Source organism: Cetorhinus maximus, chromosome 2 (genome assembly GCF_964194155.1).
Source record: "Cetorhinus maximus chromosome 2, sCetMax3.hap1.1, whole genome shotgun sequence".
NCBI classification, from domain to species: domain Eukaryota; kingdom Metazoa; phylum Chordata; class Chondrichthyes; order Lamniformes; family Cetorhinidae; genus Cetorhinus; species Cetorhinus maximus.
Genome location: NC_135880.1, coordinates 167,104,736 through 167,122,435, shown reverse-complemented (window position 1 = coordinate 167,122,435; position 17,700 = coordinate 167,104,736). Strand labels below are relative to the sequence as shown.

Below are 17,700 nucleotides of genomic sequence, written 5' to 3'. Positions count from 1 at the left end.
TTCAATAGGCTTTACTAGTGCTTTTTTCTTTTTTTTAACATTAGACTTTTAAAACATTATTTGCATTTTCTCATTTTTCCAGTTTTAAATCTCTTCACAACATTCAAAGTTCTCCCCCAGAAGAAAGCGATCTATTTGTAGCTGTCTAGTAGGTCATTGTAAGATTGTAAGTATCACACGCATCCAATTTCCTTACTTCTCTATTGAGAAACAAATTACCTCTTTCATTGTTGCGTAGCAGTATGTAAGAGGATTAAAACTCTGCATGTGGTGAATCAAGCGGACAAGATCAACCCTACCACTCCGTGGCACAGACTATCTTGTCATGAATAAGGCTTTAATGCACATTGAGGGGCTTGTTAAAAGTCAATTTAATGAAATTCTAAAATGTCCTCTAGAGTGCCACCTACTCCAATAAAAGCACCCTCACCTTTTCTCCTTCAGGAGAGAGCATAGCCAAGATATCATTGGTGTACACCTTCTCAGGTTCTCCCTCAGTTGTTTTCTCCTCAGTTTGGGAAGCAAGTGCAAACTCCAGTCTTGAAATTGCATCAAAGCACTTGCGCAGATGAGGCTGGACAGCCTGTGGGTTGCGCGTCTGAGCCAGAATCTCCAGCAGCTCATCATTAGACAGGAAGTAGAACCTAAGAGCCAGATTCAGAGAGGGGTTCTCAGATATTAATTTATCAAGAGCTTAAAAACAAAAGCACATTTTGTAAAACTTTTACAATGGTGGCCACTTGTACAAAGTATCACTTTAAATGCCAAGAAGGAGAGAAGTTCACCTCACAAAGAACAACTTACATCAAGAGTTGCTCGGGTTTGTTGTTGGGGTGTTTTAAAAGTATAGGCTTAATTAATCACATCAGGGTTTGTGTTGTGTTCTACTATGGGGTCACTTTGCTTGCGAACCGGTTGTACGCTTATCTATCGGCAGGTGAGTTGATTACGGAGACGCAGAGACCAATATGAAATGAAGCACATACTATTTATTTACATGAACAACAGACGTGATGTATGCTTCACAACAAAAACAAAAACAGAATTACCTGGAAAAACTCAGCAGGTCTGGCAGCATCGGCGGAGAAGAAATCAGTTAAAGTTTCGAGCCTTCACGGCCCTTCGGCAGAACTGAAGCATAGTTAGGAGAAAGGAGAAATATAAGCTGGTTTAAGGTGGGGCGGGGGCGGGGGGAGAGAGAAGTTGAGGGTGTGGTGATTGTGGACCACAATGCTTCTCCAACCAGACCCTACTCTAGACTAACATTAATATGGTAACCCATGCTACACAGCTATTGGGTCTTAGAGTCACGTGGTCAATCTGCTCACATTCTCTTAGAGGTGTATTACACCTTAGATTACCATAGTTTGTTAATCATAAAATACATAACAATATGGTAGTAATATTGTTATTTACTATTCAACCAATAGAGGTGAGCTCCAACTCAGTTTAAGATTTTACTATTTTAAAAGAAGTGTTATTAACATAATCCCTTTAAAGAATCAAATAATAAGGAACTGCAAACATCCTTTTTTGCTTTCTCAAAGTCTATTATACTTAATAAATATTGCATGTGAATTTCTAATGGGGTTCCTCCCAGTTATCTAGTGTAACTCCTGGGGAAGAGCTGCAGAAATTCTAGAGAAATGCACATTGTGTGTGCTTCCTTAATTGAGGAAACTGACAAGTTCAGGGACAGGGTTCAACAGGCAGGAAATACGCACTTTATTATGGCTCTTCTGTTCAAAAAGGGCATACTTAGAAATTGTAGACTTAATGATTTAACCTCAACCATCAGAAAATGAATGGAATCATCAATCAGAATCAAAATAAATCAGAAACAAAGTTTGGGTGAAAATAGCTTGTACTAGTCTAGCATATTTTTTTTTCAGTGGAATTAGGGTGCTAACATAAATAATATCAGGTAGCAAAGCTTTGGGGTTTTTGAAGGATGAGGGAGAGGCAAAGCCAGAGAGAAGAAACACTGTGCAGCAGCAATATGAGTTCCAGCAGGGCCGAGGATTTTGGATGAAGCTGTGGAGATATTGATAGAGAAACTTGTGGTTGTTGCTATCAGTGAAACAATGGTGGCTGACGATCAATGTGTGTCTTCAGATAATCCCTTGCCTCAGAATAATGCTGTCCAAGTAACAGTATGTAAATAAGTAAAGAGAGGGCCAAATATGGAGCCTTGAAGCATAGCCAGTGTCACCTTGCTGAATGAAGCAAGAGGAGCAACCATTGCAGGGCTGCCAACTCAGCTATACAGAGGATAGAACTTGTTTAAACAATCTTATAAGCCTTTGAGGAGGTTACATGGTTGATGGAAACAAACACAATATGGTGTAAATTAGCAACTCTCAGTTGAGATGGGGAGAAAATTGAAGGGAAAATAAATATGTGCTTCTCTCATGCACTTCCTCAGAGTTGCTTACCGAGCAGCATTAACACCATATTGGGAATAGATTTTCTGCATGCCCACAATTATTATGAATGGACATGAATAATCAATGGAGAAAATTTTGAAAAATAAATTGTATTTCCTTCAAAAAAATACCCCTTCTGCTTTCTGTCACAAATTAAGTACAATAAAACACATCAGTATACAGAGAACACAAACCTGGGGAAGATCACTCGTTTTGATTCAAGATAGGCCTCCAGGCACTTTAGAATTTGGTCTAATAATGCATTGTTATTCAGGAAAACGTCCAACAAACCTATTCATCAAATAGAAATTACACAATAAAATCGCACACAATAAACATACAAAAAATGAAGAAGCTGAAACAAATACGTTGGAGTCACTGAGCAGGTCAAGCAGCCTCTGTAGAGAGAGCAGACCTGCTCCAGTGTTACTGTACATTAAAGGGTGGATTCAGCAGTGTTGCACATTGGGAGAGCAGGGGTGTAAATTGTACTGAGGGGAACCATAGAATTCTGAGAGCCATCTCCACACCTACTTCCTATTTCAGCAGTTTCCTGCATTTCGTCAATTAACATCTTTGTGCCCAATTCTGTGCCTTGGCATCATTAAGACTTCAAATTGATATAAAAATATTCAAAAAAACAGCAATCATAATTCTGCAACTTTTGCAATAGGTGGGCCCTTACTCTTTATGTGCTGTTGTCTGGAATGGGGGTAAGAGAAGCAGCATGTGTGATGGAACTCAAACTGCCAAACTTAAATGTTATGTTACTTGCAATATCTGTACCTTTATTGTACTTTGATGTTTTTTCAGAGTTTTTTTCCCTGATTTCGGACATTATTATCAATAATATGCATTGTTAGAATAATTTTTGTGTTCAATTTTCACTGACTTTGTTTTTGAAACACCACATATTTCAAGTATTTGAAAATGAAGGAAGGCATACTGGGGAGATCAGCAGGTACCAAACTATGCCTCAGGTCACATATCTACTAATGGCTGTTGTCAACTGAGCTTGCTCCAGAAGGGAGCCAGGTGCAGTGCTTTGTCACCTTTCAAGAGCAACTCCAGCCAACTTGCAACTTGGTGATGTTTTGCAACTAATTGCCATCCTCTGGGCAAGGGTTTATGTTGAGTTTAATGTCAGTCAAGAGAGAGAGCTGCACAAGTCACATCAATGGAAGGTTTTGTTCTTCAAAGGAATTCAAGGCTTTCTAAACCACAGAACTTGCATTTCTGAGTTACTCTTACAGTAGGTGGTTATTTTTACATCCCAGGAACAGCTGCTGGCTTGCTGTTGTCCTAAATTTCCTTATAATGCATTAACATTTAAGTTAAACTATAAACTTTTAAAATCTGCTTGCAGCTTACTCCCAGCAACAATAGCTCCCTCATTACCCAGCCACTTGGCTCACGTTTTCTTTCTCAACTAACACAACTAAAACATGTTAACAAGTCATTCAACTCATAACTGTGAGATTGCATTGTGTATAAACTAGTGGCTGTGTTTGTCTACAGAGCAACTACTCTCATATCATCGCAACAGAGGGTTGGGTGAAGCACCACTATTAGAACAATAACAAATTACACTTGTATAGCACCTTTAATGTAGTGAAAAGTCAAAATGCACTTTTACAGGAGTATCATTACACAAAATTTGACACCACTTTCACCACTGTTTCAGATACAGGGTTCCAGATCTCAACTGCCCTGGGTGAAAATATTCCTTCTCATCTCCCATCTAGATCATTGGCAGTGATTTTAAATCTATCGCCTCTAGTTTTGGCCCTGCGCATCAGAGAGGATAGTTTTTCTCCAATTACTCGACTGAAACCTTTCATCATCTTGAAAACTCCTATTAGGTCACCTTCACTGTTCCACAGGTAACAGTCCTAATTTTTGGTAACGTTCTGTTAAACCTACTCTGCACCCTTTGGTGTGCACTGGAGAGAGGTAGTAGAATGGTTCCCCATTTTTTTCCACCATTCAACTAACCATAATAAGATGTGTTTTAAGGAAGTGTTTTAACCCCTAGAGTGCTATGACTCTCAAGAACAGACAACACAAGTTTTCTTATAAGTTTTAAAGAAAGAATAAATGTTTATTTCTCAACGCCCAAATGCAACACCACCCACTCACACATGCATAAAAAGCCCAGAGACACAGAGAAGGTGGAATCCACTGAAGTTTTTTGAAAGGTCCAAAAAGTCACTCTTGTGTTGTGGACAGGACAGGCATTAATTTAAACTGCTCCGCTTTCTCCTCTCACTACCTGCCCGTAAGCAGAAAGGTGTTTTTGATTTCTGATTTCCCCATTTATATATAGTGGCATGTTTCCCCCAACCCTTCAGTTTGGAGTGATCCAATCCTCTATTAATAACCCCACAGCAAACTCAAGATAAAGTAAAATAAGAGGGTTAGTTTATTTTACACACACATACACGCAAGAATATGTTTCGCAACATCCGCCCCTTTTTGCACTTATAGACCGGAATTTTACGCCCTGTCGCAGCGGGGGCAGAGCTGTAAAATGCGGCGAACCGTTCTAAACTCCATTGACTTCAGCGGGAACGTAAAATCTCGCTACCATAAAATTCCACCCATGCAATAAAAGAGGGATATGAGAAAGGGGCAAAGGGCACGACTACAATAAAAATAAGAGTTAAGGTTTCACCTGAGTCCAGAGTCCAGAATCAGAAGTCCAGTTGCATATTCCTTCAGAGATTAGCAGGACAAAACTGCTGCAGGGCGATCTGACTTTCCAGAAGTGAGGACTTCCATGATAGAAGAAGACACATAGAGATGAATGAGTCTTATAGGCACCGATACAGGAGTTCCAAATTCCAGTAGTACACAGTGTGGATGAGGGCCAGGCAATTTACCTGGACATGGCTTTTTCTGCTGCTACCTGTTAGATGTTAAAATGATAGACTGCCTGGGTTGAGTTCCACACGGCAATATTACAGGTTCTAGCAGCTAGGGGGAGATCATGGACGTACCTCCCACTTCTTCTCCTGGGTGTTGGACAAAGGATGTATTTTCCCAGGTCTGAAATCTTGAGGTGTTTTATAGAGGAGTTAGGGTCCTTTTTAGTCCTTGCAGACATACCATCTCCATTGGCCGGAGCTCTGCCTTAGAAATGTAAAAGGCATAGGTGCAATTCTTTGGAATTTGATTTTCTGCAGTCACAGAGGGCATTAGCACCTCTTTAAAGATAATGAGGTCCCTGCTGGTTTTCTGAAAGCTAGAAATTTCTCTATGAGTCATAGCTGGTCAGGGTAAAGCCTTGGTCCATTTTAAGAAAATAAATTTTATAGAGTAGCCAGGTTGATGTAGGTATATATTTTCCTTCCTGTTTTTTGACCAGGACAAGCTTTCCCCGTTGGAGAAAAAAATGAAATAAATTCCATTTAATTTCATTTTTATTCATGTGGCCTTAGGGAAGGAAGAACGGGAAGTGCAGAAGTATACAGGAATTCTGTCATTGAAACTGGCACATCAGGCATTCAGGTAGCAGGGGAAACTGGTGATGAATTCACAGTGGCTTACTCCTGGCAACAATAGCTTTCTGACTTTGCTCCAGTTGAAGTTGTGGTCAAGCCCGTGTAGCAAAGATCTGGCTTGGTTCTGCAAATCTGTAGGTAAAAGGATATCCCTGCTTCTCTGCCTGTTAGTGGATTCTCGGCAGGGCTTTGCTGGATGGGATATTTTCCCTCTTGTGGCCTTTTTGTCTCTCAGACTGCAATACATGAGGCTGCTCTGAAGATGTGTGTTAATAAATGTTTCTTATCACAAGCTGGTTTCTGTCAGGTGACCATAGTATTGTTGTTCCCATTGCCCACACAAATAGTCCTTGACGTTAGCATTGACACACAATGGGATTTGAATCTTGGATATTTGTAAATCCTCGTAGTGGAATGGTTTTTCCTCAACCCATTCTGTGGAATTTCATTTTGCAGCCACTGAGTTTGTGTGGTTGGTGTGCATCAATTTCTGTAGACATTTGGACAATAGTATCTGTGATATCCACAGAAGAGATCTGTTGCATTTTTAATATCTTCTGAAAGAAATGTTCCAGAAGGTTGGTTACATTTTAATGTCCTAACCAGAGAAGCAGGTTACTTCCACCTTTGGGTAGTTTCATCAAGTATATTTCCAGACAAGGAGGGAGGTCACCTGACCACCCCCAACCCACCCATCCCAACACTGCTTGACGCTATTTTGTTACAATGCAGGATGTCCATTCTCCATGTTGTCTTAAGGAAAAATAAAGTGTTCATTTTTCATACATGTGTGTGTACACTTGCAAGGGTGTGACACCTTTCTAAGGCCTTTACATCTTTCCTAAGTCAAGTAATCCATATGGCTTCTTTAAACACCTTATCATCTTACCCTTCTACCTTTAAGGATTTGTGTACATAGACACCAAAGTTTGTGTGCTCATCTACATGAGTCAGGATTGCACCATTTATACTATCTTTCTATACTATACCTTCCAAAGTGCACCACATCACACATCCCCACATTGAACTCCACCCGTCTTGCTTCTACCATTTCGCCATCCTGCAATCTACAAATATCCTCATCACTATATACTATAATGCCAAGTTTGTACCACCTGAAAACATTATAAAGTTTCTCCCGATGCCCAAGTACAGAAATTGCAAAGAGCAGTGAACTCAAAACTCACCCTTGGAGAAACTACTTCCCAGTCTGAAAATGTCCAACCACTATCAAAGGCTGCAGACAGGTAGAGGCGGAGAAGGGTTATATTACACCATATAACTTCCGCCAAAATATATGCACAAGTTGTGGTGTTTATTTTAACCCTTCCATTTATCTCAGAAAAGGTCATTAGAATTTTGTGAATAGCTATTATGGATACCGACTAACCCATATATAATTGAAGCAGTGCAATATTTTGAAAAATGACTTGAGATTCAATAACACACAGTACCAACATTCACATTGTTATGTTCCATCAGAGTCTCCAAGACTCTTCCAACTAAGTTAAGGTCTGATTCAGTGGCTTTTGAAAGGGAAATCACAATAAGAAGCCATAAATGAAACAGTTCTGTCTTCTTGCAGATTAATAGAAGTTTTTTTGTGTGTTCTGGGTTGTGGACAACATGAGTAAGGCTGTATTTGATGACCATCCCTTGTTCCACTGAGGGCATTAAAAGTCAATCCTAAAGTGTAGAACTGGAGTTACATGTAGGCCAGGCCAGTAACAGATAGCATATCCCTTACTTAATGAACATTAGGGAACCAATTAGGATTAGGTTTTTTAACAACAATGCTGCAACTTTCATGGACAGCTTTTTACTTGTGTTAACCCATAAAATTATATTTATTGAATTTATTTTCACAACTTGCTGAGCAAAAATTATGGACTCAAAACTATTAGGTTGCTAGTCTTACATCAAACTCATTAGAAAACCATTCCCAGTTGCTAGTCAAAAGAAGTTTGCAAAAGAACTAGATACTGATAGAGTCCTGTCTTGAGGTTTGCTTGATACAAAGAAGGCAGATTTTGTTGGCTCTCTGTAAAGCTTGGGGGAGGAACAAACCAACAGACTGAATAATTTGTATGTGCATGACAGACAGGAGATCCCAGTAACTATTTGAGGTATCATAAAGTGCTGAAGCTGTTCAAATCTGAAAGTCAGTTTCAAACGTTGCAGATATTAACTCCAGGTGGGTGGAAAACTTGCCTGTTTCTGCAGAATTCAGAACTCCCAGTAGTCATTAACATGGCACCAGTTCACTTTCCACCTGGACTTGTAGCATACGGAGGTCAGCCTCTGGAAAATTGGGTATCCCATAGTCATCCGTTGGCATGCAAATGAGTGTGGTGAAGGAGGATGAAGGGTAGTTTTGTAGGAGAGTAAGCAGGATTCCGAGCCAGAGACACCTTAACTTTCCTTGTGGGGTCAGCTAAGAGGAACACTCCTGTCATGTTCCACCCTGTCACCATGCCACAATCAAATTACCTGGAAATCATTAAATTTCCTTCTCCAACTTAATGAAGCTACCTGTCACTCAAAATTTAGCAACCCACTTGCTACCACAACTTCTTTTCCACTCTCCATTATCGACTTTTGGGATTTAACTATCTCCAGCCCGAATGTTTAATTCCTCTATATCATTTCATTGTAATTCCCCAACTTACCCTTTCCAGTTGTCACATATTAAACTCCACATATTAAACATTGAAGTCATGTAATTTATGTTGCTACATTACTTTTTTTGTCTCTCTCTCTCTCTCTCTCTGCTGTTTGGTTCCACCTCTGCCTTTCTCTTCTGTTTCTCCTTTTGCTTTTCTCTGTTGCCTTCTGATTCTTTCTCTTTCTTTGGTTTTTCCATTCAAGTGAGATATGGTGGTTGGTATGGTATGGAGAGCTACCAACAGCTATGGGCTATATTCGGGGTAGGGGTTTCAGGAAAAATGTGATAATCAGCAATTGCCTTCCCTGAATCATGCTTGCTCGGGCTCTCTTGCTTCCATTGCATTTCACTAAGGCATGGATTTCTGCTCCTGAGGTGGGTGCACAGAGTCAGGAAATTTCTAGGCTCATCACACCTGTTTCGGGCAAAATTTCCCCAAATAATGGTATCTTTATTCTGTGGGGACAGACGCAGGACGGAGTTGGGCCCACCACCCCACGGAAGCATTTTGAAGGCAGTCACAGAGGCTCAAAGTACCAAGGGGGGCTGGTTTAAAGGCCCATCTCGGTGCTCTGGGCCTTCATCCCAGTTACATGGTTAAGTATCAGTCCCTCTAGCCTTCACCTCTCACACCCCACCCACTCCCCATGCCAACTCAGACCCCCACCCATCCCAATAACCCCTCTTACACTCCATGTCAATCCATGCCCCTCCATTCATCCCAATTGACTCCTCATATCCTCCATGCTAACATATACCCCCCTCTTATTCCCATGGCCCCATAGGGCCCCTTTGCCAACTTAGTGTCAACTCTGCCAATCCATACCCATGACCCATCACCCATTGTCCTTACACTCACCATGTTAACTCACCCAGTATCCACCATGGGTAGACCTCAGGAGCCATGCTGACATGAAATAAAATAAAGTTCTAAGTATCTATCAGCCTTCATTATACATATAAAAAAACACTGTAATAAAATCCCATTCAATATGTTTAAATACCAAGCACTTAAATCCTTATAAAGACAAAGGGCAAGATTTTCCAGCCCTGCCCACCGCCAGGATCATCTCATCCCGCTGAAAGTCAATGGACTTTTGGCTGGGCTGCCGAGTATCCCGCGGCGGCTCCTGCCATGACAGAGCCAGAAAATCCCAGCCAAAGATTTGTATTCATAGCCACACATCAAAGACAACCAATCCCTTAATAACCCCTTGGAGTTGCCACTCAGACTATTAACTTACACTGTGATAATGATAGGCTGTGGAAGCAGTCAAACGGTAATAATACCATAATTATAGCCCTTAGGATTTTGTCAACAAACAGCTATTGAAACTACAAGCACTTTTTTTTCAACTCAGAGACACAGCAGGCTGTTTATTTTCAAAATTTAAAGGGCCAGATATCTAAATAACTCAACAGCTTGACTGTCATCTGCCTTTTACAAGTATTCACATCTACTCTTAAAAATCATAAGTCACACACTGCGGGAAACTGACCTCACTCCAGCGAAAATGGGGTCTGTTTGAACTCAGCACTGAGCTCAGATAGTTCTGGTTCAGGTTTCCCTTATGTTTGAGTCACATCCCCTCCCCCACCTTCCCCAGCCAGGGAAAATAGGATGTGTCAGAAATTGGGGCGTGACTTCCAGACTTGGTGTCCCAGCGCTAGTTTGAATAAGGTGCAGAGTCTCCACAATTCTGAGAAAATCCAGTTCAACTTCTCAGTACCTATTCCCCTTCTTTCACACTTTCATTCCCATTATTATGCTTACCTCTGCTCCTTTGAAGTACTAGTACAAGTCCTTTACCAACCTCTCTCACCTGCTCAATAACCCTCACTTCATTTTTACCCCATTCGCTCCCAAGGATAAGGTGTCAAGAGACAGAAAGTGCACTCAGCTTCAACCAGTATCCCACTCCCCTCATCACTCTAAACTATATTCTATCAGATTTTGTTTGTTTTTACAATTCAACTTTTGAAAAGATATCAGATCTGAGGCAAAGGGGAGAGAAGCAGGAAAAAGTTCATAGACCGGAACCGTCGCCCACTTCCACTGCCAGGTTCTGCACCTCACAGATTAAATTTCACCCATAGGTTCACTTAGTCACTTTCATATTTGCTCACTCTCACTCAGTAGCTCACTGATACTTTACTCTCATATGCACTTACTCTCATTTCATTATCTCAGTCTTTAACACATACACAATAAAACTTTTCCTCATTAATTCTCACTTGTGTTCTTAGTCACTGATTCACATGCACATTGTTCTTCTCTCACTGACTCATCACTTTAACTCTCATTCACCTATTCATGCATTTATTTACTCTCATTCAGTCATTCACTCACATATCCACTCGTTTGACAGTCAAATTCATGAACTCACTCATTCTCTTGCACTCACTCTCTCAAACTTCCTCTCATTCACTGGTTCATCCACTTCCTGACCTCTCTCACAGATGGGAAAGACAGTGCCATAGGATAATTCCAGTGACTAATATAATCAACAAGATGATTGTTTGGTTTGTCTTCCTGGCTACCTTACTGAAAGCTCAGGTGGATGTTAAAGCCAGTGAAGATACTCTTGAAGGCTCAGGGACTCTCCTGTGAAAGTGATGCAAGGTATGCTTGCAAACATCCAAAAGAATGACAGGTAGAAAAGACATAATAGCTACATAATGGATGAAATGTGCTGTTGTTCTAAGTGCACATACCTGAGCAGTTCCCTAATACATGAATATCAAATATTTTTTTTAAATCATATTTTGTCATACTTTACTGAATACAGACCAATCAGGCACTTATTTTCAATAAATAACATTATTGAAAAGGAGACAGTTACAGGTCAGAGCCTGGAACAATCTACAAATCGATAGATTGTATCCTTCAGAAATAGATTACTAGAATCTTTCAGATAATCAGCGATTACGTAGTTCGTCAGATATTACGAGAATGTAAAACTGAGAGTGAAGGGCAGGTAGGAGCAAAATAACACTGCTGGCCATTAAAATAGTATCATTATAAGTATTAACAATTAGAACGTTTTGTAATTTTGCTAAATTATTTTAAACCAGAATAAAGCCCAAAATGGATACTGTACTAAAACTAAAACAAAAGACTGAAGATGCTGGAAATCTGAAATAAAAACAGGAAACGCTGGAAACACTCAGCAGGTCAGGCAGCATTTAATGAGAGGTCATCAACCTAAAATGTTAACTTTTTCTCTCTCCACAGACACCAACTGACCTGCTCAGTAGTTCCAGCATTTTTTGAAGACTACATTACTTGATTGTAGATTCCAATAAATGTACTGTTATCCATGATAGCATACCTCGCAGGACGAAGCGAAACAGCAAACAAACTAGTCACAGACAGGCTGTGCAAATATTTCAGCCAGAAATAACCAACTGTCAGCTGCCAAAATGCAAGATCTTGCTCAAAAAAGCCCTTTTTCATGCAACAAACTGGAAAATTATTAGTGTTCACATATTTTGCATACCAGGTTGTGTAGCTGCTCTCAGAGCATTGGGTAGGCGATTTACTCTTCGCATAACTTCCTTCCAAGCTTTATCCACTTGAGTGAACATCCTTGCCTCTGCAGGCAGCTGACGTTGAATATCTGGGGCACAGAAGATACTTTCCAGGTACAACCAGTTTCGCTGGCACGTCATCCATTGTTCCTGTGATAGGAGAAAAAAATTATTATATTAAAATTTTCAGTCATGCCTACTTCACTAAACAAATTATTAGTGTCATCCAGCAGAGATTCTGGCTGCTGCTTAAGAAGAACTTCACAGTATGAAACAACTAAACGAGGTGGAATAATTCTGCTCTGCTGTATTCCCTTTTGAGAAAGGGCTTTTAATTTGAAATAATTGAGGTCTGCACCTCAAATGACCATGCAATATGAAAGATTTGAACTGTCTGCATCAGCAGATAATGACAACTTACTGGACTGGAAAGTTAAGCAATTAATGTTGGAGCAAACTCTATCGCGAAGACGAGAAACTTAATTCACCAAAAAACATAGAGAACCTAGCACAGCCTCTGTAGAGTATTTTGCACAAGAATGGTATTGGGCAACTTAGTTTATTTTCTGGTGTGTGGGTTGAAGAAGGAGGATTATATGCCCTTCATATTCCCATCAGGATCTTTTGAATAAGCCAGGAATAGAAGCAGAAAATGCTGGAAATACTGAACAGGTCCGACAGTATCTGCGGAGAGAGAAACAGGGTGCATGGGTAGAATTTTTAGCTCAGTGTGCGCGTGCGCACCTGACCCACTTGAGTGTAAAATAGCACGAGATGACATCAGGCGAAAGTCCCGATGTCATCCCGCACTCGCGCGATATTTCAGTCGGCGGGCGCGCACGAAAGTCGGAAGCGCGCCCAATGACAATTAAGAGGGCAATTAAGCCCATTGAAGTTCCAACTAACTCTGATTTTTCGTGGTCCATCCAACCTTATGGTTGGTGGATGGGTGAATCTGCAAAGCGGACTTTGCATTTTTGGTGAAACCTCATCCAAGGGTGGGATGAGGTTTCTGTTATTAAAGTTAAAACAAATAAAAATGTTTGGACAGAATTTTCATCAACTATATGTTCAGGTGATTGATTTTGATGCATGGACATGTTTTTCTGGATTTTAAAATCTTTATTGACTGCTTTCAAATTCTTCAGCTCCCTGAGGCAGCTCCTTACCTTCAAGGAGCTTTCATTCCGCACTCACCGGCACCCACACTTACGTCAGCGCCCGTCCTCCTCCCACCCCCACCCCAGCAGCGCTGAGTATTGCAGCGCGTGTTTCATACTGGCTGGCCAGCCAGTGTAAACCCGGTCGGTGGTCCGTTCCCCGGCCACTCTCGGGCCCACTGATCACGTGCACCCGCTGAACTAAAAATCCTGCCCAATGTTTCAGTTCGATGACCTGAGTAATTCCAGCATTTGCTGTCTCTATTTCAGATTTCCAACACCTGCAGTATTTTGCTTTTGTCTTCTGGATGAGCCATATTTTTGATCACATCACAATGGGATTGGTAACCATTTCATTACTGTATAAACCAAGAGAGGAAGCTGTGCTGTAGTGCCAATGTAAAGGCCTAAGCTAACGTCTGAGGACACAGGTTCAAATTCTAAAATGGCAGCTGGTGGAATTCAAGTTCAATTAATAAATCTGGAATTAAAAGTTAACCTAATGAGGACCATTAAACCATTGTCAACTGTTGTAAAAACCCATCTGGTTCACTAATGTCCTTCAGGGAAAGAAATCTGTTGTCCTCATCTATTTTGGCCTACATGTGACTCCAGACCCACAGCAATGTGTTTGACTCTTAAAAGCCCTCTGAAATGGCTGAGCAAGCCACACAGTTGTATCAAACAGCTACAAATTCTAAAAAGAATGAAACTGGATAGATTGAATGAAACTGGACACATTGAACTAGGCACCTGTTGTAGGGTGGCCAAGTTGTACTATTAGTGATACAATTGATACGCAGACACTTCTTGGGTGGAAACATTAAGTTTATTTACAATATACTCAGCAGCAACTATACGTGTACTTCCAACTTCAACTCTACAATGACTGAAGTAGCCTGCGCAACTCTTCTATTGTTTACTACAGATCATGTGATCTTACCTAACAAGTGTTATTCTTTAAAGGTACATTACGCACCAAATAAAACCATAATTACTACATTCCTCCCCCTTTAACTCAGCTATACATATTATATTTACAAGCACATATTTTTCAAGGCAACATAATATTTATATTGGGTAAGAAATTTACAAGTTCAGTCTTTCCGGTGGTTTCCTGGTAAGTGTGGAACGTCGCAGCTCCACAATCTTCAGATTCATTGTCAGGAACCTGCTTTTGCGGAGTTGCCTGAACATCAGGTGCTTCGGTAGACTCTTGCAGTTCTGTATCCTCAACTCTTACAGGAACACCAGACATGTCAGTCCTGGGTTGAGTATCCTCAACATGAAATGCAGACCCGCTCATGATCACTGGTGGAACCATATCTTGACTCTCTCTTCCTTAAATGGTCCACATGTTTACGGATGATCCGGCCTTCCACCTCCATGTGGTAAGATAGGGGTCCAGTCACCGCACTTACTTCACCTGGTAACCGCTTTGGTCCTTCCCCAAAATTGTTCATATATACTGCCTCTCCCATGGTAAATTTCCTCTCGTGACCATGCCAGTCGTGTCTAGTTTTCTGACTTCCCTGACTCCTTTCCACCTTCCCCCCTAAATTCAGCATTATTTAGCTCAATCTTTTCCTGAGACGGCGCTTCAACAATAACTCCGCAGGTGTGACACCTGCTGTTGTATGAGGGGTAGTCCTGTAATGAAAAAGAAAGTGTGCTAGCTTGGTTGCCAAGGAATTGCCAGTTAACATTTTCATGCCTGCCTTAAACATGTGAACCGCCCCTTTGGCCAGTCTGTTTGAGGAAGGGTGGTACGGTGCAGTTTTCACATGAGTGATACCATTGAGGCTGATAAACCATTGAAACTCAGTACTCGTAAATGCCGTGCCGTTATCGGAAATGACTACTTCTGGTAGTCTGTGAATGGCAAAACTGTGACGTAGTTTCTCAATTGTAGCGGCCGATGTTGGTCACTTCATCTCATATACGTCCAACCATTTTGACTGAGCATTGACAATGAGCTGAAACATTGTTCCCAGGAAAGTCCAACGTTGTCAATGTGTAACTGCACCCAGAGGCTACCTGGCCACTCCCATGGGTGTAACAGAGCTGTCACTGGCAACTTTTGCAGTTGCTGACATTGCATGCAGTGCTTTACTAAACTGTCTATTTCACCATCCATCCCAGGCCACCATAGATAGCTGCATGCTTTGGTCTTCATTCGGGGAATTCCTGGATGGACACTGTGTAGTTCAATTAAAAGTGGCTCCCTTCCCTTTGGAGGAACTATCACTGGTGCTCCTCACAATAAGATGCTATCCTGGCTGGTTATTTCATGTTCTCTGTTGAAGTACGGTTTCATTTCGTTAAGATATGGGCTCCTGTGACCAACCATGCAGCACTTGGTCTCATACTTGAGGTAGGAATGGGTCCCGACTTGTCCAGTCTCTGATCTGTCGAGCATGTACCAGCAAGGCTACTAAGAAATTTAACAGTAAAACAAGTTCCTGTGGAACTGGGATGTGCTCATCATTTTCTTGTAAAGGCAGACGACTAAGGGCATCAGCGTTTGCGATTTGATTGCCAGGCCTATTTACGAAAGTTTTATTTGTATGCTGCCAGAATGAAGGCCCATCGTTGTATTCTATAGCTAAGGCTATGGGTGGTTAGCCTTGTCATCACTAAACAGTCCTAGCAATGGTTTGTGGTCTGAAACGATTGTAAAATGGTGGCCATGTACGTACTGGTGAAATTTCTTGACATCAAAGATGATGGACAGGCCTTCCTTTTCTATCTGTGAGTAACCCTTTTCCACTGTGGTGAACATTCTTATTACGTAACCTATTGGCCGTTCTGTGCCATCATCCATCCTTTGTGAGAACAATGCGCCCACTCCATAGAGAAATGCGTCACATGTCAACACCAATTCTTTCGTCTGATCATAATGCACTAATCGATTGGACGAGTGCAACAAATGTTTCGTCTTTATGAAAGCTTCTTTCAGGGGCGCCTCCCAAGACCAACGTTGGTTCTTTTTGAGTGGAGAATGCACTGTAGACAAATTGGATAAGAACCGCCCATAATAGCTGATCATTCCTAGGAATGGTTTGAGCTGAGGCATTCTTTGGCACAGGTGCCTCTTCTTTAGCTCTCACTTTCTCCTCAACCAGGTGGAGGCCCTGTGAAACTACCAAATGACCGAAATAGATTGCCCCCCTCGCTTGGAACGTGTGTTCATTTTTCAAATGCATTCCAGCTTGCAAGAAACATTTTAAGATTTCTTCTATGTTTGCCAAATGTTCTTTCTCAGTGAAACCTGTCACCAATACATCGTCTAAATTGACTACAACCTGAGTCAGTACCTGCAGTAAGCTTTCCATTGTTCTCTGAAAGATGGCTCAAGGAGGCACTGAAAAGCAATTGTGTATGTTGGTACAACCCTTTGTGGGTATTAATCGTGACAAGTTCCCGGGAGGCATTATCCAACTCTAGTTGTTGATAAGCATGACTCATGTAAAGCTTTGTGTGCGTCGTCCCTCCTGCCAACTTGGCGTACAGGTCTTCAATTTTTGGAATGGGGTGTCTGTCTATCTTAGATACTTTTTGAACCGTCAGTTTGCAGTCTCCACAAATTCGGACGCTTTGGTCGGGTTTAAGGACGGGGACTTAGGGTGCTGCCCATTCTGAGAACTGAACAGGTTGTATAACACCCAGTTTCTCTAGCCTGCTTAGTTCAATGTCAACTTTTTATCACAGGGCATATGGCACCAGTCTCACCTTCATGAAGTGAGGGGTTGCTTCCAGATCCACATGAATCTTGGCCTGCAGGTCCTGGATTTTCCCCAGTTCATCCTTGAGGACGGTGGTGTACTTTCTAAGTAGCTCTGGTAGCCCACTTGCTCTCAACTAGAAAATTTCAGCCCATTCTAACACTATCTCCTTTAACCAATTGTGTCCCAGGAGGCTTGGGCCTTCACCTGCTACCACCATCAAGGGTAGCTTTGCCGATTGACTTCCATAATGGACAGTTACTCTGCTTATGCCTTTTACTTGAATGTCTTCACCCATATATGTTTTTAGCTTGGCATCTGTTTCTTCTAAACTTAATTGATATTCATCATTATTCAAATATCCGATGGTATGTTCCCCAATTACTGTAGTGGAAGTTCGCGTGTCCACTTCCATTCTAACAAGTTTGCTATTTGCTTTTACTGCGACAAATATTGGATCTGTCTTTCCAAGTTTCAGATTAAACAATGAGTAAATGTCTGAATTTGTGTTTCAGGCTCTTCTACATTGTAGGTTTCATTGGGGTTCTTCTTTTGTTTACAAGCCTGCTTGAATCTTTCCTTGCATTGCCTCATCATTTGTCTATTTCTGTGACAATAGCAGCATTCGATTTTTTTTAAACTCCCAATCACTAAAAGACTCATTGTTTCCACCTGTTTAAAATTATTTTT

General features: G+C 41.2%; 1 protein-coding gene across 1 annotated transcript in view; it reads right to left on the bottom strand.

The window, feature by feature from the left end:
- dnah6 (dynein, axonemal, heavy chain 6) overlaps nucleotides 1–17,700 on the bottom strand; it is a 424,069-nt gene that overhangs the window by 309,337 nt on the left and 97,032 nt on the right. Inside the window, exons 19-21 of the mRNA XM_078570618.1 lie at nucleotides 12,095–12,275; nucleotides 2,621–2,717; nucleotides 431–644 (exon numbers count right to left, since the gene is read on the bottom strand). Of these exons, the coding sequence (XP_078426744.1) occupies nucleotides 431–644; nucleotides 2,621–2,717; nucleotides 12,095–12,275 (492 nt within the window). The remainder of the gene's footprint in view (nucleotides 1–430; nucleotides 645–2,620; nucleotides 2,718–12,094; nucleotides 12,276–17,700) is intronic.